This window comes from Balearica regulorum, chromosome 4, assembly GCF_011004875.1.
Source record: "Balearica regulorum gibbericeps isolate bBalReg1 chromosome 4, bBalReg1.pri, whole genome shotgun sequence".
In the NCBI taxonomy this organism is placed as follows: Eukaryota; Metazoa; Chordata; class Aves; order Gruiformes; family Gruidae; genus Balearica; species Balearica regulorum.
In genome coordinates, this window is record NC_046187.1 from 28,065,079 (window position 1) to 28,091,993 (window position 26,915).

At 41.0% G+C, this 26,915-nt stretch overlaps 1 protein-coding gene across 1 annotated transcript in view; it reads right to left on the reverse strand.

The window, feature by feature from the left end:
- Positions 1-3,113: 3,113 nt before the first annotated feature.
- The window catches only part of MTTP (microsomal triglyceride transfer protein), a 29,371-nt gene continuing 5,569 nt past the window's right edge, over positions 3,114-26,915 (reverse strand). The window contains exons 3-18 of the mRNA XM_010305161.2: positions 26,554-26,697; positions 24,474-24,581; positions 23,620-23,736; positions 22,301-22,440; positions 21,308-21,458; positions 17,739-17,896; positions 16,689-16,857; positions 15,998-16,105; positions 14,368-14,580; positions 13,076-13,287; positions 12,344-12,441; positions 12,123-12,244; positions 11,108-11,335; positions 6,179-6,303; positions 5,684-5,854; positions 3,114-4,761 (exon numbers count right to left, since the gene is read on the reverse strand). Coding sequence (XP_010303463.2) covers positions 4,593-4,761; positions 5,684-5,854; positions 6,179-6,303; positions 11,108-11,335; positions 12,123-12,244; positions 12,344-12,441; positions 13,076-13,287; positions 14,368-14,580; positions 15,998-16,105; positions 16,689-16,857; positions 17,739-17,896; positions 21,308-21,458; positions 22,301-22,440; positions 23,620-23,736; positions 24,474-24,581; positions 26,554-26,697 — 2,433 coding nt within the window. The 3' untranslated portion in view covers positions 3,114-4,592. The remainder of the gene's footprint in view (positions 4,762-5,683; positions 5,855-6,178; positions 6,304-11,107; positions 11,336-12,122; positions 12,245-12,343; positions 12,442-13,075; positions 13,288-14,367; positions 14,581-15,997; positions 16,106-16,688; positions 16,858-17,738; positions 17,897-21,307; positions 21,459-22,300; positions 22,441-23,619; positions 23,737-24,473; positions 24,582-26,553; positions 26,698-26,915) is intronic.

Consider the following 26,915-nt stretch of genomic DNA (forward strand, 5'->3'; position numbering starts at 1 on the left):
AGAGAAAGGCCTTGGATCCCTTTGTTCTAACTAGAGGAGTCTGGAATTACAAAGGGACCTGGGGTTGCCAACAGGAAAATTTGGGAACTGTTGCTTTACTTTCCTCCAAGAAGAGGTCCTGGAGCCTGATTTCAGTGGACCTCTGTAACGAGCTCTTCACAGCACTGCTGGTTTCTCACGATAGATGGACATTTTACAAAAGAAAGGTCAAAAGTAAATACGCTGAGAGACATGAACTCTAACCTTTCCCTAAGGGGCCCAGTCTTGCAGCCAGTGTTTGTCCAACAGCAATGAGCCTCATGCTACAAGAATCCACTGAAATTAAAGTGAGAGGGTTTCTTATGATACCGTAAATTAAATGGAAATGTCAGGTGAAATTTGTTTGCGATTTTCAAGGGTTGGTGGAGAAAAATCTTAGAGTTTCTAAATAGTCTTTAAAACATCACTGCTAGGAGTGACGAGACCAATAGGTAGAAATGCAGCACTTTTTGTCAGAAGGAGCGGGGAACAAAGCAAAATGAGAAGCAGATAATTCCCTGATGTCAGATCTAAGCAAGCTATCCAGGATAAAACAAAGCACTTAGGGGGGAAAAAAAAAAAAGAAAAAAAAAGAAGCAAAAGCACCTATTTTAGAATTGCTGTCATCTTGGATTGTTGCTATTGAGAACAAGTAATCCACTTGCCAAACCCAAACTGTATCCCTGGTCTCTCCAGCTGTTTTATTTTTGAGGTACCTATCATCTAGTTATGAAATTAGAACCTGACGCTGCAGAACAGAGCCTGCCAGCCCAGCTCTGCCGCTGCCCCGCTTTCCATTGACCTCTGCCGGACAAGGCACACATTTCAACTTGAAAATGTGGTTACAAGCCTTGCTCATCCAGGACTTCTGTTTATTTTGCTGTTTTTAACAAATCGTCCTGTGTTCTAAGGTACAATTGCAGCATGCATTATATGGGCCTGTAACTCCTAAAACGTATCCATGCTTAAGGACTGCAGTTCCTTCTATGCTGTGTAGCCAGACAAATTCTCTGCCAGACGTTGTCAGTAAGTCAGAGCTGACTTTTTAAGTAACGTGTATTCGCTGGAAATCTGGGATAAGTATTTTACAAGTTGTTGCATGTGTGTTAACCCTAGCACCTTTCACCAAGTATCAATTAATCTTACTGAAAGTAAAATAATTAAAACTATGATCTCGTTCCTACTAACAAAGGGAAAGGAAGAAGCTGTCCACGTGATCGCAGGCTGTTCTGAGATCGTGCTGATTTACACCCATGCAGCTCTGTTTGGTATCCATTATTGGTAGGAAAGAATGCATTTTACCAGCTGTTATTTATGGTCAAGTGTTACAAAAATAATGATGTTTAGTCCCAATATCTGCTAACCTGTACTGCGCTGATGGCTTAATTCATAACCTCACGATGAGGTCTGCCTTTCAAACCATTGATCTTTGTGTTTACCTGTACGTTCTAGACCAGAATAAGTTGAGGAGTGTAGTGAGAAACTGAATCATGGCATTTTAATATTTTTTGAAGACTATATGGAAAAATACTCTTTAAAAATTAGCACTCCTTGAAAGTTTAAGGGGAAAGTTTCAAAATCTCTTTTGCAAGTGGGTTGCTTTTTGGACTTAGCTGGATTGTCATTGCTCTGTTCTTTCTGTGGCTTCTGATTAGAAAGGACTGAGCATTTGTTTGCTTCTCTAAACTTCATGTATGAATTATTAATTGCTCCCATTGCTGATTATTTAAAAGTACGCATAGTAGCCATTAGTAAAGATGTATGTTGCTTATTTGCAATTAACCTCCACCGATTTGATAAACGCTCATAGTGTTTGCTTTGGTGGTAACCCTCAGTGTGTTTTCACTTCAAATGCAGGCTTAAGAGATGTATTAATTTCATCTTATTTTTAGAAGATTGTCAGTTTTGTTGTTTCCGTAGCTATGGAGCCCACATAAGGAAGCCGTGGCCTTCCATTACCCAGCTGTTGGACTAAACCCCTTCTGGAATCCCCATTATGTCCAGCTGTTAGGGTCAGATAGCTTCAGAAGCAAGTGTATTGCTGCAGTACCGGGGGGTATCCATGAGGACACGTATCACTTCTGAAGGACCAGCATGGGCCTCGGAAGCTCTGATTTAGTTTCCAGGATGTTGTCAAAGCTGTGGAAGCCCTAAAAATTGCCCTTACAGGCTGGTTGTCCCATTCTGAAAGTCTGGTTTTCAATAGTGCAGATGGGCACACGATTTTCCTCAACAAGCTGTGCCAGGGCTTGATGAATAAATAAAAAAACCGAAAGACACAGATCAGTATCTCCCAGGAGACTTGATGTATTTATGTGCATTTCACCTGACAGAGATACGCACCTGGTGGTGTTGGCCAGATACCTGGCAATAGCCAGATTGTCTTTTGTAGTCAGAAAGCATTTTATGTTATGCTTTTTTAAAAGTGAGCACCAATGTTACATTATTTTTATGTGCCGGAGGGCCCCGTTTTACAAGCACCCATTCTGAAGGTTCTTAGGTGTGATAAATTTGAGAGGGGGTAAGCCTTGCAGTGGGATTGCTGATATCAGACAGATCGTACAGATACAAATTGCATTATCTAGAACCTTTTTATTCTGATTTTGGGTTGTGAAGTCATGGGCGAGCCTGACAGACTGTTCATGCAAATAGAATGTGGAGTTGAGGTCGTCATCTGTTGATATCTCAGTTCTCTACAAGTGAAGCAGTGATGATAGCTATTTCTTTGTGCCACTCTTTGTCCACCTTCTAGGACTTAGGGTGTCAGGAGACTGCCTCTTTCTAGGTATGTGAATACTTAGCTCTGATCTTATTTTTGTTTTATATGACACAAATAGCAAGTTGTAATAACAAATGTAAAAGCTTAACTTCAGTTTCAGTTCCTAAAACAGTGGTGGAGGTATCAAACAGCATCTACAAAACAGAGGGTGCCGACTTCGACCGTGGATATTCCTCGGACAAGTGGGTGTCCAACTTGCATTACTGGTTCCCATGTGGGGGCTTCTCTTCCTCCTACCAACACCATGCCTTCCCCAACGAGAGGCTTTCCCAACCCAGAAGATAACGGACAAAAAACAAGACTGACAACAAAACAGTTTTTTCACACTGTATTTGTACCTGTTTTATTTATGCTTTGACTAGAAGTATGTCAGCATTTTCAGGAAAGACAACAAGCAGACTGTTTCATCCCACTGATAGTTTGATTTTTGCAGATTTCTGCACTCTTCTTTTTTTATAACACAAAAGAATTTGGACATTTTTTTAATTCTTGCAATACATTCTTTTTTCATGACAATCTGTGAGTTTTTCCTGCCTGGTTTTGGGGTTTTTTTTGAAAAATAAGTGTTTCTGGATTTTTATTTTACTTTTTTGTGACCAGCACTCACCCACTTTGCCCTATAAAAATTAAATCAGATGGATCATGTCAGAGATCAGCTGAGCTGGGATGAGGTATATTCTTTCTTAATCTGCAATGCTGTTGTAAATGTAAAGCTTTTTTTTTTTCCCAGTCCCTATGAAGACACTGCTTGAATGAGCAAAAAGGTATAAGTCATTTTAATCGGAGGACTTGGATGAGTCATGATTACTTTTTCACACTGAAATATGAACCTAACTTACCTAGAAGAAAATGTTCTGGTTCTGCACAGGCTTTGCTAGACTGTGCCTTCAAAATGGATTTCTTTCTGGACCTTTTCCTTCATCATAGCTCAGAATTGCCTTAGCGAGTGCATTTTTTTTTTAAATACACCGGCCTTGATTACACACAGGGACACAAATTTTCAGGAGGTAACCTTGAAGACCAACCAGTGTTGGCTTAACTTTGCTCCTGGTGATAACTACAGAAATCATACCATTGATCTCAATGGGAACAGAATTAAGGCAACTGTAAGTACTTCTGGAAATGTTACCCCATGTTTTTAATCAATTGTATTTAACTATAGCAGTTAATAAAAAACCCCAAAAGATAAATAATAACAACAATAATCAAGCTCTGACTGCTACAAAAAAAGGGGAAATCCTTTAAAATCATGTAAAATATAACCTGCTTTTTTGTAAACAGGCAATGCTGAGTTAGCAGGAATTCATGGTCCCATTTAGATGTTAATTGTACTTGAATATTTGAATGAAGATTTGTCATAGGCCTAAGCCACCTAAATATTTTAAAATATATTCATAAATAATCATTCTTTATACATCATAATTGTTCTTACTGCATGTCAAAAACATGAACTTCTCTATTCCCCAAGAAAAAAAATGAGGGGTTATTTTTGGTTTTGGTGTGAAAAAGTAAAAATAAAGAGCTAGCACCACCTGTAAGGGAGTGCATGGAACACTAGCAAATCGGTCTTTGTTTGCCTTAGATTTTTTTTTTTTTTTTTTTTTACAAAAGTCTTAAATATAGGTTAATATGTAAACACTGTGCACGCACTGAGAGTTTGATCCTGGCCTGTTGAAATCGATGGCAAACTTCCCGTTAGTAGTGCAAGATCAAGCTCCAAGTTAGTACGGTACGTACAAGCCTAAGACGTTGAGGGAGCCATGGATTCAGGAAAGCAAAAGCTCAGGTTCTTGTTTCAAAACCAGTTGCTGGAGGAATCAGACTTTGTGCCGAAAACCTTCCTGCACATGTTGGAGTTTTCTTGATGGAGAGGGTATTCGTTACCTGCCAACAGTTCTGCCTTCCCTCTCCTTGCAGTGTACCGTCTGCCAGATGGTAGACTTTCATACTTAGTCACGTAACGCCTGTAAAGACACAACATGGTGGTCTGGCATTAACAAATTTATGCAAAATGTGTAACCTGAAGGTGAGGCTGGAGATACATACAGGTGAGATTACACTTCCACAATGTGTAGGTATAATCAGAACATGTTTTAGTATCTGCAGAATAAGAGATACTGTTTTCTTAGGATTTCCTGGAGATCCTTGAGCTCTTTAATTCTGCTCAGGCTTACCATCTTTAGGATCAGAAAAGCCTGAATGGAAATCTGGCACAGGCTCTGCAAACGTTATCGCCCTTAGGTCTTAGCAAATAGGGATTAGGAGGGAGTAGTAAACCCAGCTTCTCACATGGCAATGCAATTACTACTCTTTGGCTACTGGAAAGCATTTTTTTTACCTTCTGGGCAGTTGTTTAGCTTTCAGGAAAGTTGGTGCCTTAATAAAACGTGATAGAGCATGATGGTTGCAAGCACTTAATGCACCAGGTGCTTTCGTTGACACTAGTAAATAGCAGATAATGAAGAAAACTTTCCACTTCAGCTAGTTTATGGCTGTGCACTTCCTCTCTCAACGGTGTAATAGAGAACTACTGCTGGCAAAGTTTCAGGTCACCATCAGAACAGATCGTACGTGAGGGGACTGGTGTCCTGCCACTTCAGTTAGTTTACTTGCAAAACCAAATTAGAAAATTGGACTAAAGTGCACACTCAGAGCAAGTTCTGATCTTCAAAAAGGTCCTTCAGAACCTCAGGGATGAGGGAGAGGGAAGAATGGGTTAGCAGAGAGGCTGGTGTCTGTAACAGCCTACGCTGCACCTGATTGTGTTGAAAACTGGCCGAAATTTGGCCTCTGTTGTTAAACTCTTGTGGCTGTGAACACCAAAAGTTCCAGATTCAGCAGCTGGCTGGAAGGATGCCTCAGAAATTGTGTGCTCGTAGTTCTTACCTGAACGGAGACTCGACTTTGTCCATCTGCATACAGACTAAAAATGGGTACTGTGAAAACTGCACCGTGGAGATGAAGTCTAATGTTGTTTCTACTTCCAAAGTGGTCTCCATACCAGTTTTTACAAAGAAGGAATCCACCTCGGCATTACCAGCTATAAACATGGCTACCCTGCAAATAAATTCAGGCATTACAATTAATTCAAAACACATTAAGAAACAGGAAATTACATTGCAAACATTTGACCATAAAAACTGCCCTCAAAGGAGCTTGTTCTTCAGGTAAAGGTATATAAATTCAGATGATACCAGTGGCAACTGCTATTACCCAAGTGGAAAGGAAAAGAGAAGTACAAATGTTCTCCCAGGCACATAACTGTTATTTAATTTTGACTCATCTGCAATATCTTTTATATTTAAATTCTTCTCATTGGGACTACCGGGGCTCAGGAGCCTGAGCTCTCTACAGCTATAGCGCATGCTGGGAGTGTCTCACCGGTTCTTGACGTTGGTTTTGGATTCCCTGTACCACAGGCTGAACTCCATCCCTCCCGAGATGTCGATGGCCAGGCCGCCCAGGAACTCCGCACTGGCCCGTGGCCCAGACTGCAGCTGAATCTCCTAGAGCCGTCAGAAAGCAGAGGTAACCGCCCCGTTACTGACTGCAGACCACAGTGGTTTCCTTACTCCCTTTTGTACTGCCATCACGCCATTTGCCATTTTCCCTGACGTACCTCGCTCCCTAGAAAATAGGACGAAGCTGAGGCGAGGTGCCTTGCATCCTTCCCCTCTCCCCTATGTGCCAGCTGGCATAATTTCTGCAAGGGGTATCACCGCAAGGAGTATCACGGCCTCTGTGTCCAAGAGCTACCACGCGAGCGTCACAGAGGCTCTGCTGGCAGTCCAGCTAAATCAGATTAAATGTCTTGCGGGAGTCCCAGCAACGGTGCATTGCAGCGTGACTTCAGCACACCCGAAGGCAGCCCCGTACAGGCAGTAGGATGCAAAGTGCTGCAAGGAGTCGTGCAGTGTGTAGTGGCTCCGAACCCACCCTGTGGCAGGAATTACGTCTTCGGTGGCTGGGTGGCCAAACCCGTAAGCTAATGTACCTTAATTGCCACTGTGAATTTGCATTTGATGCGTTTTCCATCAACTATCAAGTGCACTTATGGCTTCTTGAAACCTGTGCGGCTGGACTGGAAGCGCATCACGTGGAGTCCGTTTCGGAAGTGATAATATAGCTCAGGGTTGTGGCAGCTCATTACTTTTAAGTTTTGACACACAGCCAAGATTTTAAGGTTCACTCAATCTAACTTGGCAATCTAACTCACTTTATATAGTTGTCCTGTTTTCCTAAGAACTAGTGGATTAATTCACTGTTTTAAAAAAACCCATTAATTTGGGAAAAGTTTATTTTGATCACATCCCCTGTGTACAGGACGCTTCCTCCTCTCTCCTAGCTGGTCTTCTCCCTCCTCCTGGGTTTCTGTGCCTGTGGTATTCTCAGCACCTGTAATGCTGCAGGCATTTGCAGGACGTGAATACCCAATTTCCTCCCCCTTGATGTCCATACACATTAAAAGTCTCTCCTCTCTTTTTAGCTATTCAGTAGCTTTGTGGTTCCAGCTAATGCTGTCCCAAGATTTAAGAAAGAAGCAAGCAGAGACAGTCTGGCTTCCTAACCCCTATAGCAAGGAGCAACATTTGGGGAGGTTTTTATTCAGACCATGAAAGTTTTCTTGCCGTCATCGAAGACTTGGATAATTATGGTGGCTGTATATGGTTACTTCACCTTTTAGGGTAAATAAATGATCTCTGAAACAATCTCCTTGGCAGAACCAACTTGGCAGTCAGTTGCTGCTGAAGCGAGCTTGAGATTTAATCTAAGAATGCAGTGGGCTGGCTGTGGCTTATAAATCCAGCATGCCCCCAGCAAATTATGCTCTGATTTCTTATTTTCACCCAAATAAAAATCATGGGTTGCAATTGTGGCATTTCTGAAATCAAAGGGAGCTTTTCTACTGACTGCAATGGGGCAAGGAATACTTTCCTTGTTGGTCTGTTTAGGTGTGGAGGTAAAGCTTGTTTTACTTTATTTTATTTTGCTTTTAATTGGGACTGAAATGGTGGGTAGCTGTTAACAAGTGAGGAGGTAACAGTATATATTCTGGCAGAGACATGTACACACAACCAGAGGAGCAGATATTTTTAGATGCATTGTCAAATTGCACCTAATAATATTAGAGTAGGCTTGGTTTGCAATGACTGCACAGTTTAAGGCTTTAAAGGCTACCTAGAATTAAGTCAAGTTTGTCACTGAAACCAGCAGAGCTAAGGAGCACTTGTCTCGTGTTTTACTGCCTCATCTATTTCCTTATTTAGAGCTCAGTCCTGTCCTTTGCCTCATGTCCAAATCCAATCCAGACCGATGGGAGGTGTAAATCACAGGGACCCAGCCTCCTCAGGAGCAGTATTTTCCTTTCCCTTCCTATTTTAAGCCTTGTGTGTCATTTGCAGTGGAAAATGTGATCCGAAAGATCAGAATTGGTAGTTTGTTACTGTTAAAAATGCTGAAACGTGCTATGTTTCAGTAAAAAATGTTTCTTTATGTACTGCACTGACAGTGCCACTGTAATGCAATGCAGAGATGGCTGAAACAGGCACTTCTTTGGGAACTGGCTATCTTCCACAGGGGTCTGGCTTTCAAATGGTTTCTCTGACCTATTAATACAGTATTTAATTTCTCTGTGCTTCTGGCAGGTGTGTTGCCTAGGAGAAATTTTAACACTACTGAACTTTAATGCAGGTGACTTTGCAGGATTCTCAAAAGCAGTTTTCTGAGAGCTGTTTATTTTATAGAGGGAATTATAACTTCTGGACGGTTATTCTTAGCCCTCAGGCAACACTGTGAGGACTGGCAATAGCTATAAAATACACTCTGATTTCAGTTTGTGAAGTTATGTGAGAAAAGATGTTAAAGATGGTTGGCAGGAGTGTAAGCTTTAGAAGCAATATTATTAACTTGGACATCACCTCTCCAAAATGTGCCTATTGTGATTACTGCGGCTGTAAAGTTAATGAAAGGGAGCTGTTTTCTGGGGGCGGGGTAGTTACTTGGGAGATTTGACAGCACTTTGAGTACAACTCAGTTTTGGTCTTCCTGTGCAAAATGATCCTTATAAACAGCAATAGGGGAGCAGAACTTTTCTAATATTTAAAAATCACTTTTCTCAAAATCAGGCTGCACCAATGCAAAAATTGCAACCCAAATATTACCTAAGTTATTTTCTGACAATTCGATTGCCCCATTTTTAAGTTCCAGTCTTGGCTTCCAAGCCATCCTTTTGATGCTCGATCTCAACTGTGCTGTCTGTACCTTCTGTTTGGTTTCCGCCTGTTCTGCAATCACACTGCAGCCAGCTGTGGCACACTTGAGTTTTGATATCATAGAATGGGCACTATTTCCCATGCCTGGTTTTCTTCTTTGAAAGAAAAATCCACTTCTGGCTCGGTTGTCTACAGCATGAATTTGTAAAGGGGCTTATGTTCTGGGCAAGGACTGTCCATGTTGGCCAGGGAAAGTGGAGGTAGTACTCAGCTATCAAAAAGCTACATTAATTATGGCTCTCTTGCACTGTTTTTCCTCAGGTCCAGTGTTACGCCCTTCACACTTCCATTCTAACAGTGTTTTCTGCTACAGTTGTAATCACAGTTCAAGAACTTGACCGGTGAAAGCATTTCTAACGAAGCTTAACTGGGTTATGTGGAAGTGCCCAAACCATGCTGATGTTGCTGTGGACCTGGAATGTAGCTGTAAAGCCATTCTTAGAAGGATGTGCTGTGCTGAAAATGCAGCTCAGCCCGAAGCTGTGTTCAACAGTGCTTTAAACAATTTTTGCCTTTGTGGGGTACAGAGGTAAGAACAAGTGCCTTTTTGGTTGTGAACACACACTTTTGCTTGTGTCCACTGCTTGAGTCTCAAAGAGCTTAGGCAGCAACTGTGCTGGTGGCAACCCAAGAGAGAGAGCAGGGTGGGATCCCATCTCATCACACTGCTGTCCAGGCTTCCAGAGAGTGAGTGACTGACCAAAAATGTTACATTCTGGTATTGTTAAAAATGGCAGGCAGTCCCAACCCTGGTGTGCCTCAGACTTTTGTGAGGTTCTCCAAAGACGAGGAGTGGAGAACCTACTGGCTGGCAGAGCTCTTGGCATGCCCGGCCAGCTGATTCAGACAGAGTATGTATGGAGCTTGGTGCATGCACAACAGTTGGAAATACTTTAGTTCTGTAAACACCGTGCTTGTATGCTCAGGACTGGACATGATTATCTTTCTCACCTCTGCAGTCTGTTTGTTAAATAGGCCATGGTAAAGTTTTTGCCCGTAATCTGCGTGTGAACTGTAAAGCATTGTTGGAATGAGCTTTAGTTAGCCAATTTGTGCACTACATGGGAAGCCCTCTAGACTTGTAATACCATTATAAAGGGGCCGAGCTGGGTTCAGGATGGGGACAGCTGTCATGTGCAGGGGGTGTTTCTGTGTAATTTTGATCAGAGTGGATTTTCTCATCATCTGCTTCTGGCATTTTCTTTTGCCAAGAATTAAAGGGGAAAAGTAAAAAGTAAGGTTTGAGCCTGCAGACGTTTCATGAGCTGAGTGCTGCTGTTAAATCCACAGGTTCTAAGGAGATCCCAGCTTGGGAAGAACAAAAATATCAAACCAAATGCTGGCCCTGCACTTTCAGAGAGATGTCTAGATTTTTAGTCCTCCAATAATATGTTGTGTCGCTGGTTGTATTTGTATATGAGTCCATGTTTAAGCATAAAATTAGCAGACCATTCAGGGTGACAGTTGGATAAAAAATGTGTAACCCTCATTTTAATTCCTGGTTTTGCCTAGCAATAAGCATTTGAAATCTGGACCTCTTAGCATTGTTCTTTGAAGGTTAGTTATCTGGGAAAGTTTGAGTACTAGTGATTAATTCATTCAGCACCTGACAGTTATTGCCTAATAGGACATAAGGTCTCCGGACAACTTGTGAAGAGGAAAACTTAGGTGATCATATTGGTCAATCCTGGACAATACTGTATTACAAGAAACTGTGGGAGGGGAGACCATAGCTGACAGCAATATGAGTTTTCTACAGGAAACTCAGTTGGATTTGCTCTTATTGAGTGTTACTTTGGTTTCTAGAATGATATGTGCTCTCGCCTTTGTTCTAGATTGCTTTTCATGTAATTTCATTCTATTTTTTAATACCTGTGACTTTTCTATTGCTCCCATAGTAAGAGAAGCCTATGTAACATTGGTCAGGTTTATCAGCATTGAAAAGAAAGAAAATAAGATGTCCTACAATAATGGTGTGGAGGAGGAAGCATCTGTGCTTAAGAGACAGAAAAAGAAGCAAACAGTGTGCTATTAGTACCTGTGAGTAATCTGTCAGGAGGAGAAGTCCTTTCACCACGTTAATGGGATCTCCAGTTGCTGAGAACATTTTAGACATTAAATCACCGTACCCTTGGAAAAATGTAACTGGCCTGAGTTGGACATCGAACAGAATGGCTGACATGCCAGCAAAGGAGTCCAGGTTTTCCTCGCCTTCATCAGGAGTTGCAGCTATTATGGACTCCAGACCTTGAGCTTCAATCACCACCTAAAGCAACAGTGATACAGAATCAATGAAAACACTCTGCCTGACCCAGGCTGTTAACAACCCCACACATTTTCTTAATGTCTAAGAGCCTAACTCTAATTTATGTAGTTGTAGATGAAAAAGTATGAGCTTAAGACTTAAGGGAACTAGGTAGAGCAGCTAGAAAAATGGAAAACAAAATAATCTCAATGGCATGTTTTTTCCCTTTAGATGCAGGCAGAATTTGCCCACATGCAGATCACAATCCTGAGCCTACTATTCCTTCAAACAAATTTTCCTTTATTTATATGACTATTTTCCGTGGACAGTTGGGAGGAAAACCCAAAGATGTTCCATTGCACAGTTTTTGTCCTGCAGAAATTTAGGAGGATTATAATATTGAAGGTACTTGCCAACATTAAGAAAAGCCCAAAACAGAGGCATCTCATTTAAATATCTTTGATTCGTACATTTGGTCAACTCCGTGTATTTCCATTCTATGCTTTACCCGAAACACAGGACTTGATTTTACAAACTCGTAAAGCTTTTACTGATTACATCAGATAACCAGTATAGGCTTTAACCACAGACAGAACTTGACATATGATACAGAACAAAACACCTATCTTTTGGTTAGGGCAAACATGTGCCTCACTGGCTGTTGGGAGTTGGTTTTCCCCCTGTTATTGGCTTGTTCTCTGCCCACTGCAGCAAACCTGATGGTCTGAAGCATTAGCTGAATTAATTTAGAAGCTATAAGAAGAGGACAACATACTGGCTTAGTTTTTATGTACAGTGTGGCAGTTACCTGGCTGGCATGAAGTTCAGCATTTCTATCAAAAATACGGATGTTCATGTTACTTCTCCTTAAAATGCCAGAGCCTGAATAGAGGATGTCAAGGCTGTACGTGGATGATACATCAGGACCACCTTCATTAAAAAAGAAAAGGTACCTGTGACTAAACTAGTGGATTAATCAAATGTTTGGGAATACAAACAGGGTTAAAAGGCAGTTTCATGGTTACATACGTGTAATATAGCCAGAGTAGGCAGAGGAAGAGCCCATCTTGGAGAAGCGATCATAGTTATGAGCACGCATGTCCTTCAGAACTTGCCGAACTGTTTTGCTGTGGTATTTCAAAACAAACAAACAAAAACACAGAGACACAACAATGTAATGGTATGAAACGTATTACTGTTCTGTAGAAACATCAAATTTGAGAGAGGGTGAATTTCCTAGTAGGAAAGAGGGTCTTCAAAACCGTCACATTTTCCCACTAAAAATCTGCCCTAACCTAGAGTCTCTTTTCCAATTTCAGCTACTCCCTTCAGTCATAGATAGAAAGGCAAGAAAAGGTCTTGCTTGAAAATTAATAGTGTTGAGAAGAAGAGCTATTTTGATTATTTTCATTCTCATTCTGTGATGTTTAAAATTTTTCTGGTTCACTGGTTCTTAAAATATAAAAGCAAGGGCCTCATTGAAAGAATTAAAACCAACAGAAGGCATTTCTTACAGTAATGCGAATTAGATGCCTAGTTCTTATTTGTACCTCTGAAAACGTGAGTAGCTGTTAAATAAATGTCATTGAAATGCAGAAATTTATTCTGAAATATCAATAGTTAAAAGTGACATAAAAATCAGGTGTCAATTTATGCTCTCCTTAAATTTTATGGTAGTAATTAATGAGAATCTGTGTGTTCTTTGGGTTTCTGCAAAGAAGTAAGGATAAGCTGTATTTATTTATACTGAACTTAATGTACCTTGAAGGCATTTCGAAGTGAAGTATATCCTGGATCATGGAGAGCATGTACTTGTTCATTTCCAGAGGCAGTTCACCAATGGAGAGCAGGATGTTTTTCACTTCCATGTAGGATGGGTTACTGTTTAAGATGATAGCAGCTGCAGTGGTTCGCACTGTCTTTTCGTGGACTTTACGATTCTGGTGGTATATCCTGTTCATTGTTTCCTTCACCTGGTCAGGAAACAGATTACTCAGTCAGTGCACACACAGATGACTGGGCAAAGTACAGATTGGAATCTCGTTTATAATATCAGCTTAAGTTAGCTCCATAGCTGAGGCTAATACACAAGGATATATTTTCAGCACCCTGTTTTTCATGGTCCTTTTGGAATGTACGAGACATGTATAGCTCAGTGACCACATGGGCAAGTGGGGCATCTGTTATGTTCTCTCAGCCACAGTCCAAATACAGCCTTCCACACTGATTTTCACAGTGGGGCTGTAAATAAGAAGGAGCACCAAGATCAAAATACTGTAGCAGCGGTAAGGTCAAGAGAGATACTTCCTTGACTGTTAAGGGAATACATTCTTTAAAAAAATCAAGAATCTTGCAATTTTAATTTTCTAGATAGTACCTGTGGTGGCCTCATGTCCCTGAGAAGGTTGTGGTACATCTTTGTTACAGATAAGTCCATGGAGAGCCATGTAGCCCCACTGACAGAACGGCCTCCAGCATGTACATTGCAGAGCAGCACCCTGACAACCTCAGTCACAGCTACCAGCAGTGGGGATGAAATGGGATGCAGGGCAATGCAGCAGAGGCAGGACCTCATGTTCTGCTACTTTGTATATTTTCTCTTACTCTTGGAGGTTGCAAGGTAAGATGCAGCTATTTTATCTTTCTCTTACTTTATGCGTTCTCCGTGGCTATGTGAAAGCACAAGAAATAACAGGGGTTACGCAGGTGCCCAAGCATTCCTAATGTCTCCTGTACACGACAGAGAAGGCAGTGCTCTTGCAAAGGGAGCCCAGTGTTCCCTGCAGACTGCCTGCCACCTTCCATGGCTGGCTGCGACTCTGGAGCCAAAGGCTGACTAGCACTGGCAGACTGGGAGCTGGGATTTGGCAAGCGGGAATGTATAGAGTTTTCTGGCTGGAACTGAAGTGTGGGTAATAATTTCCTGGAGGTAAAAAAAACATAGGTGGGGCATCTTTAAAAACAGTGGGACTGACAAATGAACTCTGTTAATTTATACTTTATGTTTAATACAGTCTCTTGCACTTCTTTTCTTGGGTAGTATATTTTCTTACCTCTTTGGTGAGAAAAGAAGGATCATATCTCTGTAAGGCAGTGGCAGCAACATTGCTGATGGGCCCTTCTTCTGACTCAGCGTACTTCAGAAGCAGTGGAATTGCTTCGGGAAGGAGTGCATTCTTCAGTGCTAGCAGGTACATCCTCACATTGTCATCTTTCTTAGCCTTCTCCAGTCTACTTAGAATCAGCCTTTTGGCTTCCACAACAGCCTAAAGAAAATCAACAGCATGTTTAAATGGTGATCATACACCTACCTTTTTCCCTCACAGAAGTCGGAGGGACAGGGCTGGGTTCTAGCATGTTTTTGTTTCAAAGCATCATTGCACAGGGTTAGCAAAGGTGTTGTTTGTAAACTGTATGTCGATGGCTTCCTTCAAGCATAACCAAAGTGGCTGTGGCCACAGTGACACCTGGTCCATAGATTTATCGTTTGCCAGCTGCTGGAGCACAAGTCTTACGAGGAGTGGCTGAGGGAACTGGGGTTGTTTAGCCTGGAGAAGAGGAGGCTGAGGGGAGACCTTATCGCTCTCTACAGCTCCCTGAAAGGAGGTTGTGGTGAGGTGAGTGTTGGCCTCTTCTCCCAAGCAACAAGTGATAGGACAAGAAGAAACAGCCTCAAATTGCTCCAGGGGAGGTTTAGGTTGAATATTAGGAAAAATTTCTTCACTGAAAGGGTGGTCAGACATTGGAACAGGCTCCCCAGAGAGGCAGTGGAGTCACCATCCCTAGAGGTGTTCAAAAAGCATGTAGACATGGCACTTTGGGACATGGTCTAGTAGACACAGTGGTGTTGGGTTGACGGTTGGACTTGATGATCCTAGAGGTCTTTTCCAACCTTAAAAATTCTATGATTCTATGATTCTATGCTCCTGCCCTGATTCAAGGACTTCACAGGTCTTACTTGAGGGGCCAACATGTCCCCACAAAAAAAAAGACAAGGGAAGTGTTCTGTAGCACTTCATAACGTCATAAGAGTGCTCAGCAATTACCAGGGGAATGAAAAAGGGATGCCTAAGGCCATTCAGGTACTTTGGGTCTTTTCAGCAGTGTGCTGCAATCCTGAACAGCACAGATCCAGAAGGCAGCAGTGCCTTGTCTGATCACCCTCATCCTCTATCACCAGCATCTACTCAGTCCATGATCAAGGTGAGAGCCTTCCTCTTGGGTTCTTCTATGTGTGTTTGGGGCAGAGTTGAGTACTTGAACCAATGAATTTTCTTCACAGAGCTGAAATAACCTAAGGCAACTGCAAATACTAAACAGATCCTGAGTTTGCCACTGTTTCTCTGAGGACATGCAAAGCTTTTGGACAAGGAAGCACAAGTACTGCTTCTGCTGACAGACTAGGCAGTGAGAAAAAGTTCTGCCACACAAGGGGAAACTGGGAGAAATCCATGGGAATGGGAAGAGGCCAGATTAAAGCCTAAAGCTGACAAAGTAGATATCATTACTAAAAAAAAAAAAAAAAAATCCTCTCTCTATCAAACACAGGAGTTTACGGGTTTATTTTAAAACAGGGGGGAATATGTTTCCCGTGTTTCTCATGCTCTCCCAGTAACATCAGCAGGGATCATTCACATGTGTTGTAGACCAGAATTTGGCCATCAGTGAATAGCAGATACTCACTGGAAGCTTGCAGCCTTCTCTGTCACACAGCTTTCTGATGAGTGCTCCCATGACAATGACAAAAGTTTCTCTGATTTCTTCATTTGCGATATCACCCTTGAACTTAGCCTGTTATGCAAAAGCAATGCTGTTAGTCTCTCTGTTTAAATATGATGAACCACAGTCTGTAGTGGGCTGAACATCCTCCCTCATTTCCTGTGAACATTAGTGCAGTGCAAAGGCGGTGATGACCACCACAGCTTGGGCTCAGGCTAAGCAGAGCACTGCTCTCTATCATTACATATAATAACTGACTGCCATTTTCCCCTTGAGTTACATTCAGCATCTCAAATAGTAGATTCATTTTGAAGCTATGTTTAAAAAAAAAAAAAAGTGTTAAATGGTTACAGGACTTTGATAACGCAACAATTAAACAATCTTCAAATTGTTTTGCTAACACTCAGAAATATGTTTGTTTTCCAAGTAGTAGATATTGACAATGTTTTACAAAGTAAATAGACTTTCAGTCTGGACCTAGGAATTTTTGTTGTTTCCAGGCTATATGCTACTGGCATACTTAAAGGAAACCCTGACTGGGATAAAGTAAGGAAAACTGGAAACAGCAACAGTCATTTCTTCTTCCCTTCCTCTTTGACAGGGATGAGGTTCAAGAGTATTAACTCTGTTGTATTTGTTTTGTCCTTTGACTTACAGTTAAAGATTTCAGGAGCATTTCACTGGGGTGAGAAGCAAATCCACATGCATACAGGAATCGCTCCTGCAGGGTAGAAGTGCTTGCATCCTTAAAGTCAAGAAACTCCAGTACAGCCTCTAGCGATTCTGGGGTCTGAGCAGAGGTTACGGCATCCACTATCTGTGGACTACAAAAAAAGTGGAAATTAATATATCACTGTAATGAGCTAGCAAATACTGAAAACGCTATGCTATGTATAGAAAGAAAGAAGCTAATGTGCTGAAAGATCTCTTCGTTGCAGGTGAGAGACAGAATTTTTTGCTCTTGTTGGAAAAACTGTGTCCCTGAGTCCTTCTGGTAGATGAATTCCAGAAACTATTCATAAGCATGGATAATAATATTTGAATGTATGCAAATATGGGACCAAAAAAGTATTAAAACCCCAGAACTATTCAGAGCCTCTTAAAGTTTACAGGACAAGGTTGTAAATGGAAAAAAGTGTTTTATTTCTACATACAGAATGGCAACTAGAGAACAGGCTTCTATGCTACCTGAGTTACTCTCCAGTTTATCTCTATTGTTATCAACTGCTGTAATTTCTTTGAAAGATCTTAACTGTATGGTGAGACTGAGAAATGCTTTCCAATTCCCAATCTAGGTGCACATGCTGTTCACACCCAAACTCTAATATTAGGACAATATCTAGGTGTGAACCATCCCCTTCTTTGCTGTATTCCAATTTGAAGAAAACAAATGGGCAAGTCAAGAACAAGTTATAGAGTGTTTCAGAACAAGCAGTCAGGATGAGAACCTGTAGGTAAGCTACAAAGCATATTTGCCTTGCATTGTAGATACAATCTTGGTTGCTGAACAGTGTACTGCAAATGTATTATACTACAAGATCAAACACAGCTTTAAAAAAGAAATAATTTTCCTGTAGACAGTACTGAATACTGTTTGTGCATTACTAGGACATCACCAGTAGAACTGAATCTGTTTGCATGCAATTTGCCCATCTGCAGTTTTAAGTAACTTAAACCTTTTGAAAGCGTGTTCATGATGACTTACAGAAGTTCTTTTTTTTCACTTCTAATAATCTGCAGTATCTCCTCTTTCGTAGCTTTTCTGATGTTCTGAATGAAGGACAAAAAGCTTCTTGCTGCTTCAGATTTGGAAAGTTTGTCAGGATACATATGTTCTCTGATGCTCTGCCAATGTTCAGAAAGCTGCAAAATAATTCACTTTATGTCAAATCGCTCAGATTGTGGTTTCAGTTCTCAAAATCAGACTTACTAAATGCAGATATGTGGGCCAGCTATTGCTCAAATTAGCTGAAATCCAATAGATTGCTGATTCTTTAGCTAAATATTACGTAATTTATGATATCCCAGCACAAATATCTTTGAAACCTTTCTATAGGTGTCTCTCTTCCAACACTTTAGTATTTTCCTGATAATGTACATTGCCTTAAATGCAATCTTATTTTGGAACAAAACATGATTATTTATACTGTAACTGAAATGAGGTGAATTCTCTTCTCTTGCAAATTTATTGTGCTTTCTGGTGAATACAGTGTTTGCCTTCTATTCCCATTTTCTCCTGAATTAGTTTTTTTTAAAGCAGGAGATGCACAATCCCACAAATTGATGATATTTTATTAGAATATGGTAACTTTTTAAGTGGTTAGGGTGGAACAGGAATAAATGTCCTATAAGTAATTCTCATTTCTTATTCATAAACCTGCATAAGATGGGGAGGGATTTGTGGTTCTTGTACAACATGATAGGTAAGATGGTATTAGAACAGGTACCATCTTTTTCATATGTTGTTGCTGTAGTTATTCCACACACCACATTTTGGACCTGAATGAGCCAACATGGTACCAGAGCACCTATATCTGTCCTTCCAGATACACTCCCATAAGAAACTGGTGCAGGTATTTTGACCTTTCCTCTCTCACTTGCCTTTGCCTCTGTTATCTCAAATTATCGAGAACATTCCTTGGTGAAAACTCAGCTGTTCTTTGCAGCAGTGTTTGCTGCAGTTTTCCCAAGTGGGAAATAACACTAGCACCCATTTGACCTTTACTAAAATACTTCCCCTCTTCATGGATTTTGTATTAGGCAATAACACTTGAACCTGCCGGCAAATAGAAGTATCATTCAGCAGTACAGAGTGCAACTTCCATCAACTGTAATAAACAATAATTAGGCAACAATGATTGAGACATAGGATATTTCCTGAGGATTAATGTCCAGCTGGGAGGAGCTGGTGTTCTGAGGCACAGATGTGTCTGTTAACCTCAATTGGTGATTAGCACTTAGCACCAAGGTCAGTGTGGCTATTAAAAGCTGAAATTGGATAAACATATGGGGCACTTTTTATGCCCCGTTGAAGTTGCACCATAGCCTGGCAATGAATCTCTAACCTGATTAATCCTGTATTTTTGCCAGTGCAGAGCCCAGCTGTGTGGGCTGCTCTTAGTCAGCTTATCCCATATCCTAGAGATGAGCAAGGTGGGAGATGTGAGCTGGAGCCATCTCAGGCAAAAGAGAGTGGACTCCAAGTCTTCCTTTTTGGGGGGAGGGTGTGTGTGTGCGCTCTAACCATTCAACTGCTACAAGGAGCAGCTGCTGTCTCCTGCAGTGACCATGACTTCAGAAAAAAACATTCACAATTGATTTTTGTGAGGGGCCTCGTTCTCCTGATGTGAATGTCAGGCAGTTTGGATTGAATACCCCAAGGATTCAGGCACAGATGCATGCACTTCTGCATGGCAGCTCAGCTGAGCTCAGACATGAATCTCTGTCTCTCTGACAGAGAGATCAGACCACAGCTCTTGCAGGCACATTAGAAAAATTCAAGCCAAACCAAACTGAGCAGGAGTTGGTTTTGAATGTCAGTGCTTGACAGCTGCTTTACCAACCTACAAAGGCTGGCTGCCCAAGACAGAACCAACGCAACTCAATTTCAGAAGGGGCAAGCATCCATTCCTGTAGGAACCACGAGCATAAAAAAAGTAAGAACCATGGGCTCTTCTGAAAAAGCATGCTTTATGATGTCTAAACACAGAAATCTAGGCGTAAATTTAAATGTAAGTGTTGACCATAACCTCACAGAAGCTAGTGCTGCAATCTGTGATGTGGGGATAGCAGTGGTTATTTTACCAAATTCATAGAGATAAGACCTGTTATGATTTAAAAAGGTTTTGAAAATGTAAAACTGTAGGGCATACCATGTCAGCATGGCATTAATACATGCTATGATATATAAGTACCAAATGTTACGTTGCTGCTTCGGATACAGTGTTCTGTTTATAGACCCCATCTTTTCATAGCAGTTACTGTAAAATACAGTGAGAAAGCAGGACTTCATTCTCATCGTGCCATTAGGTTTATAATGACATAGCTCAGTCCTCAGGCAGTGCTCCGGAATTATACCCCATGTTTGTTATCTTGGTCTGGAAATTATCTCTATAACTATTATGACAAACTTGGTTCCAAGTGACAAATTGGTGAGCACAAACCCTGATAGGCAGAGTCAGGGAAAAAGCACCTGTCCCTGCTCTGTTTAAGAGCCCTTGATGTTCCCTGTTCAAAACTGCTCCAGCACGCATGCAGCATCATTTCTATTTCATTTCCCCCAACATATTTTTTTTTATCTTCTCTATGGCTCAACAGGCATTAGACAAGATAAATTATTACATCCAAATAACTAGCACAAGTTCCAATATAGTATGGTATTTGTGCTCATAAGGAGTATCTCTGGAGGACTAAAATTATGTGTGCAGAATAGAAGCCTTATCTTGCTTATCAAAAACTGACAGAGAAGAATAATAATCTTTAAATTAATGTTCCCGTTCACTGCTAAATTCATTCCACAATGATAATAGCATTAAAACTGTTTGCTAACAATTACTGTAGCAATTTATATTATTTTATGATGAATAGCATCAGTACACCAAAAGATGATGCATTTACAGTACCAAGCTCTTTGTAGTCTTTAGATGTCTTGAATATAAACAAAACAACCTGTTTGTTTTGGTTGGTTGGGGTTTTTTTTCAGGAGAGAAGAGATGAAAGCAGTATTGGATTTGCCAAGAATACTAAAGCCCCATTTTATACTATAAAGTCTCTTAAATAAAAGACTTCCTTCAGGGTCAGGCAGCAAGAAGAGTCTAGATATATTACCAACAAATGTTTCGCCTGCTTAAGAAATGGGTAACTATCTTTAATTTCTAGGAGCAGTTCAGCTCCTCGTGACAGAATTGTTTATAGACACTGGCCAACCATCTTAAAAGTCATTTCCCCTCCATTACCCACAAGAAATAAGCTCCTGCCAACTCAAGGTTGGCAAAGATGAGATAAAACAAAAGGGCGTTGTATTTTCTAATGGTCTTGAGAAATGCTGACTCAATCTTTGAAAGAGAGCAAAAAGGTTGGTACCTTTAGAGGTAGATCTTAAAACACCCTTGTGTGGTGGAGCACCACTGCATCACTACCATGCTCCCCACTCCGGGGCATATCTTATATTGTTACGTTAGACCTTTCCTAGTGGGCTGCTTGGACAGAAACTTCTTTCACACCTTTTCTGCTCAGCTAACCGACCTGACATCCAACCAGCCTGCGTTTACTTACTGAAGGACACCTTTTGCATTCGGATTTGACTGGCTCTGCTACTAGCGGCACGGCAACGTAACTGGAGTCCAAGGTCTTGATAACACTGGCGACTTGCTTCCCAGCGATCAGTCCAGGGCCAGCTTGTACTGACTTCAATTCCAGTCTCTGCCTGTGCACCCATACAGTGAAGACACCATTAGAGGAGAAATGCAGAAATCACAGCAAGAGGAAACAAAAAACCCCTCCACAGACCAAAAATATAGAACACAGACTTACTGAAGTCTCATTTTAAAATGTTCAGAACATGACAAGCCTATGGCTTTTTAAGGTAACAGAAGTATCTGATACCAGCACAATTACTGCTAGAGGTATGTGGCATAAAACACCTAAATAATAGACTTTCTGAAGTATGGATTTATAGCACCTGGTAAACAGCCTTCAGTAACCATATACATTTTGAAATGTTTCATATATTTGTTCATAAGACAATCTGGGAAATGAGATTTTATATGTAAATTTTTAATATTATAATACTAAGGAGATGCCTGAATCATTTATCTTGTATGAGTATCTCCAAACTTTCAGTGTTTTACAGCCTGGAGTTGAACAGAGATCTAGGTTTCACTGCTGTTTCCTTTCTATGCAGCAGATTTTGTTTTCTATACTCCTGAACTTTCACATAATAGAAATGGAGATCCTTTTGAAGTATTTCTTAAGAAATGAAAGGACACAGAAACAGAACACCTACAGAAGTAATGTGTAGCTTAAAATGTTTTGGGCAATTCCAGCTGTTTACATGTAATTTCTTATGAATGTCATTATTTATTATTTGCAGGATGGAAGACCCCTTCATCAAAGTTTGACTAGGTACCATACGGATACGAAAGAGACCTAAATCCTTACCTGGAGAGTATAGAGCCTTAGATCTTGATGTTATAAGACATACACATATAAACTGTCTTGAGCCACTAGTCCTGCTACTATCAATGACAGTCAAATTGCCCAACTTACTTTGAAACTATTTTGGCACCTGATTTTCGTCGGGAATTCAGAAGCAAAACATAATTTTCTTCTGCCTTAATGGATTTAATGAAACTGTCTTCCAGCACATAAATTGTGGCAGATGTGGCTTTTGTACTGACATCTAAAATCTGAAAATAATAAAAAAATAAACCAGAAAAAGGGCTGATCAATAAACAACAGAACAGGAAAAGAGCTCACAGTTTGAATCAGGGCCAAACTCATAATGAATTAGAGCCAAATGGGGAAGGTACGTGTGGATTGACAACATGTCAAGCTAAGCCTATAAACCAGGTTCTCAAGAATTCCTTCTGCACCAAGAAGCCACTCACTTCTGCACCATGTGTTTCAAATTCAATATGTACTAGGGGAAAAAAAAAGCAGGGAGGAAGTTTTGGAGCACGCTGCAACTGAGAAAATGCCCGGTACTACACTTAGTTAAAAATACACTAAATAAGATGAGAAGCTTTTCCAGGGAAATGTCTTGTAAATAAGATTGTCATGTTCACACTTGGGAAGCAAAGCTAGCCACCTTGCTTAATGTGTTTGTAAACAAGATGAAGTCTTTGTGGCAAGTGTGAAAATCAGGAACTCAGTCATAGTGTTAAGCCAGTTTATTAACAGAGCGTGTTCTACCTTTGTACTTCTCTGAGCTGCGAAAGGTCAGTTTCTGACGCAGAGAATCCCAGTGCCTTCAGCATGTGTCCAGCCTGCACTCTAGTAGTAACCACTTAGAAAGGCATTTACTAGTAGTGAGGGACCACTAAGGGCTTCAGTTACCTCTACAGCACATTATGCCTGTGCATTAGGGAAGTCTTTGACTTTCCCAGCAAGTCTGACAGGGCTCTATTCAGGAGTCAGCATCTTGCCCTGCGTTTATCGTGTACACTAAATACTGTGACTTAGCAGCTGGGAAAAAGGTTACAATTGTCACTATGACTGTATATAATGTTTTCCTCCAAAGAAAAAGAAGCCTCACATTGATTAAAAATTCAGTATAGACAGGACAAAAGTGCTGTAAATCTGCATAAACCCTAAAACATATTATGGATGAGATTCAAAAATGATGAGGATTGGTGTGCTGCACTTAACGTCAGCAGAGCCAAGGTGGTTTGCACAAGAGGAGAATTCACTCCCTGTTCTCCCCATGGGTACTACATATGAAATTTCTACTAGTAATACTACAAGATGTACCTGTAGAATTTGCTTTTTGTAATGCAAGAAAGGACTTTTGAGAAAATGAGTAATAGATATTAAGGATATATTTTTAAATAGACAGGATAGATTTTATTTTGTTAAAGAAGTCATACCCGGTTGTGACTGTTAAATCCTTGTTTTTCTATTTCACAGGAGTCCAGGGCTTTTATTTTAGTCACTTGATCTTGCCGCACGTGGTAAGTAGTATCGCATTTGCCAGATATGTCCACCTTGAAAAAAAGAGTTAGATTAGGACAATTGCTTGAATTTATCTTTGGGACCCTGGAACACCTTCCACAGATGAACCATTTTTCTCCACTGTTGGAATATTTTACATGAGATGCTGCACTGTTTGGGTTTATTTACCAGTTTTAAAGGTATCAGTGTTTCTAACTACCTGCTTTGGATAGGCAGGGGTACTTATGAAGGAAAGTAACAATGTTTAAACAAACAAAAATTAGGAGACACCTGGGAGTTAGCACTATACTTACAAATCAAGTTAAATTCCAGCTTTGCTTATGTGGACAGATGTAAAAATTTAACAATGTAATGCAGGTTAAATGGATGCAGCTAAACCATTGCTAACTTTGTGTGGATACTCTGATTTAAAATGGCCTAATCCATTGAATTGAGCTTAGGAATCAACTGACTTTAAACATCAGTATAACCTCTTTTATAGTGACCTGGTTTAAGATGGTATATTATCAAATCCTGCTAAATTGGTAAGAGCATTTTAAATCAAATGGATTTCACCAATTCTTTATGTTAATTGCAGCAACTTGACTTGTGTCACCAAACATTCAGAAGGCTGTCTTTATGTCCCCAACCTCAAATGTGATCAAAAGGCTGATTTCTGTCACATTTCATTCCTTCTGAAGTCAGCGGGAGCCACAGGTCTACCTTCCAGAGCAGACCAGGCTCTGCCTGTTTCTCTGATGATGATTATCTTGCCAGTAGAGCACATTACCTCATGGGCAGTACCAGAGTGCAGCTGTAGCTGGAAAAGGCTAGCCAGACCTCTCTTAATGTTTTGAGTAAAAACAGGTTCATTTTGATACGAGTAGAAGTTTTTGACCTGTAGCAACAAAAAACAAGTATATAACAAATCTGGTTAAGTGAGAAAGGGATAGCGACGGTCCCCTCTAAAAAAACTCCCTTTATTTTTTCCTGATTGGGAAACTGAATTTGGACCTGTTGTCCTTATTTAAGCAAACTTGAGTCTGCAGGGTCTGCCAGTAACACTACAAACATGTTTCAGGCTTTAGCTGTACCTAAATACTGTTTCAGTGCAGTGAGCGTCTTTTCTGCCTGTTAACTAGAGAGACTTTAGAAGAGAAATGGGAAACTACATAATTCCACAAGTGACTTATTTTTCTGCATAATTCTCAGATAATCCCTCCCCCCACACACATAATATCTGTTGCACTTTATCACAGATTACAAAAACCCAGTATGAATCATAGTTAAATCACAGTTAAAATGACTTAAATGACGTGTCAAACACATCACAACCTTTGCACCTCATGGGTCAACTGTTGTGCCTAAGCCTCTCTGGTAAGAAGACTTTGCACCTCCACTTTGCATTCAAGGTGCTTTAAAGGTGCACTTTTTTCAGGAACTGTAAGTGCAATCAGCACGTTATCTCGGGGCAACCCTGGAAAGTGAAATCACTGTGCCAGGGATGAAAGTATCACACCACAGAGAAATCATAAAAGGACCATCCAGATCCTATTACCTGAGAAAAGCCCAAGATTTTAATACTACATCTCAATGTAAGTGAACTGCTTAATGTACTGGGAGCAGATGTATTTTGACTCTGTTCTTCTGACACCTCTGTCCTCATTTAGGGATGTGTACAGTTGGGACCCAGTGCTGTCCTGTTTCTTTTTATGTTGTGTAAAACTGATGACAAGGCTAAGTCTGAAAGTTTCTAAGCAAGCCTGATAGCAGCTGCAATTCAGTAGGCTGAGCTGGCGGCCAGGGTATGTGCTCAGTGCCTATTTACAGCAGGAGGTAAAGATCCTGCTGGGATAGGGTGTCACAGCCCTCACCCTGTTCTGCAGAAGAGAAAAGGGATTGTGACCTTCAACCTTCCTCCCTTCTCACTGCCCCTCTGCCCATGTCCCACCTGCTCACTTGCTTGGGCTGCAGAGGGCAGAGCGGGGCTCTTGGCTTCATGGTCCCGGCCACAAGCGATGAGAGGGTGAAGAAGTGTGGAGGGGTGGCAGGAGCAGCCATGGCTCAAGCCTTGCCGCTCCCTGGCCAGAGCAGTAGGCTGAGCGCAAGGGGACAAGTGAGCAGCTCCTCAGGGAAAAACAGGGGGAGATGGATTTACTTGATTCCCTTCCTGAGCAAGACTGGGACTCTGAGAGCTACAGTTGGGTACTCCAGTGGTGGGACAGTGCTTCATTGCTCTCTCAGGGCAAGCTATAAAACCCAGGCACACACTGAGACACACCTGCTCACTGTCCCTTCTCTTCTGATTTTTGGAGACTGTTCCCAGTAGAGGAACAACATGAAAGGCTGTTTCAGGATCAAGCTCATTAACTTGGGACCACCAAAACTGCAGGTGACACTGAAGTAAATAAGCAAGCCAGAGAGGTGGGAAAAGCAGTCACGCTAAAGTATTTGCTAAGGGTTTAAAGTGATTAACACTGTTCCTCACAGACTCGGTATAACCTCCCTCATGACAAACTGTATTTCCTTTTCAGCCTTCAGACCTTGGATAAAATCCTGGCCTCACTGAAGTCAACAGCACAAATCTTATGCAGCGATTGTGCATATATCTGCATGTGTACCCATATATTTGTGGCCAGTCTGCTGTTACTTCGATACAGTATGGTGTTCTCAACACACAAGGGTCTTGGGCTGGAAGGCCCCTCGTACAGGTAAATTACAGTCTGTTCTAAACGATTGTATTTTGTATAGAAAGACAGGACTCGATGGCATATTAAGAACACTGAAACGACAGTGAATTCTCCAAGCCTGTAAGAAAAAATTTGTCTCAGGTTTCCTCAGAGATTGAATTTTAAAAAATGTGGTCTTACTTTTCCACGGACTAACTCAAGAACTATGGGCCTCTGTAAAGCTTGCAGATATTCTTTCCCGATGATCTTCTCTGTGCTTTTTCCTTTGAAGATGTTTTTAGCAGCTGGACGTTCATTCACATTTTCAACTTGAACATCTCTTATCTAGCGAAGTAAAAGCAGAGAAAATTCATTTAGAGAGCAGTCTAGCATTGACCTGGGGTAGGCTGGATAGACTAAATCACCTAATACATCTTTTTTATTTCTTAATTTCTGGTTCTGATCATTAATCTTCCATGATTACTATGTCTATGTTTTCAAAAGAAACCAGGAGTCACCACTGGGGAAATAAGGGGCAGAAAAATTCACTGTAAAGCTAAGCT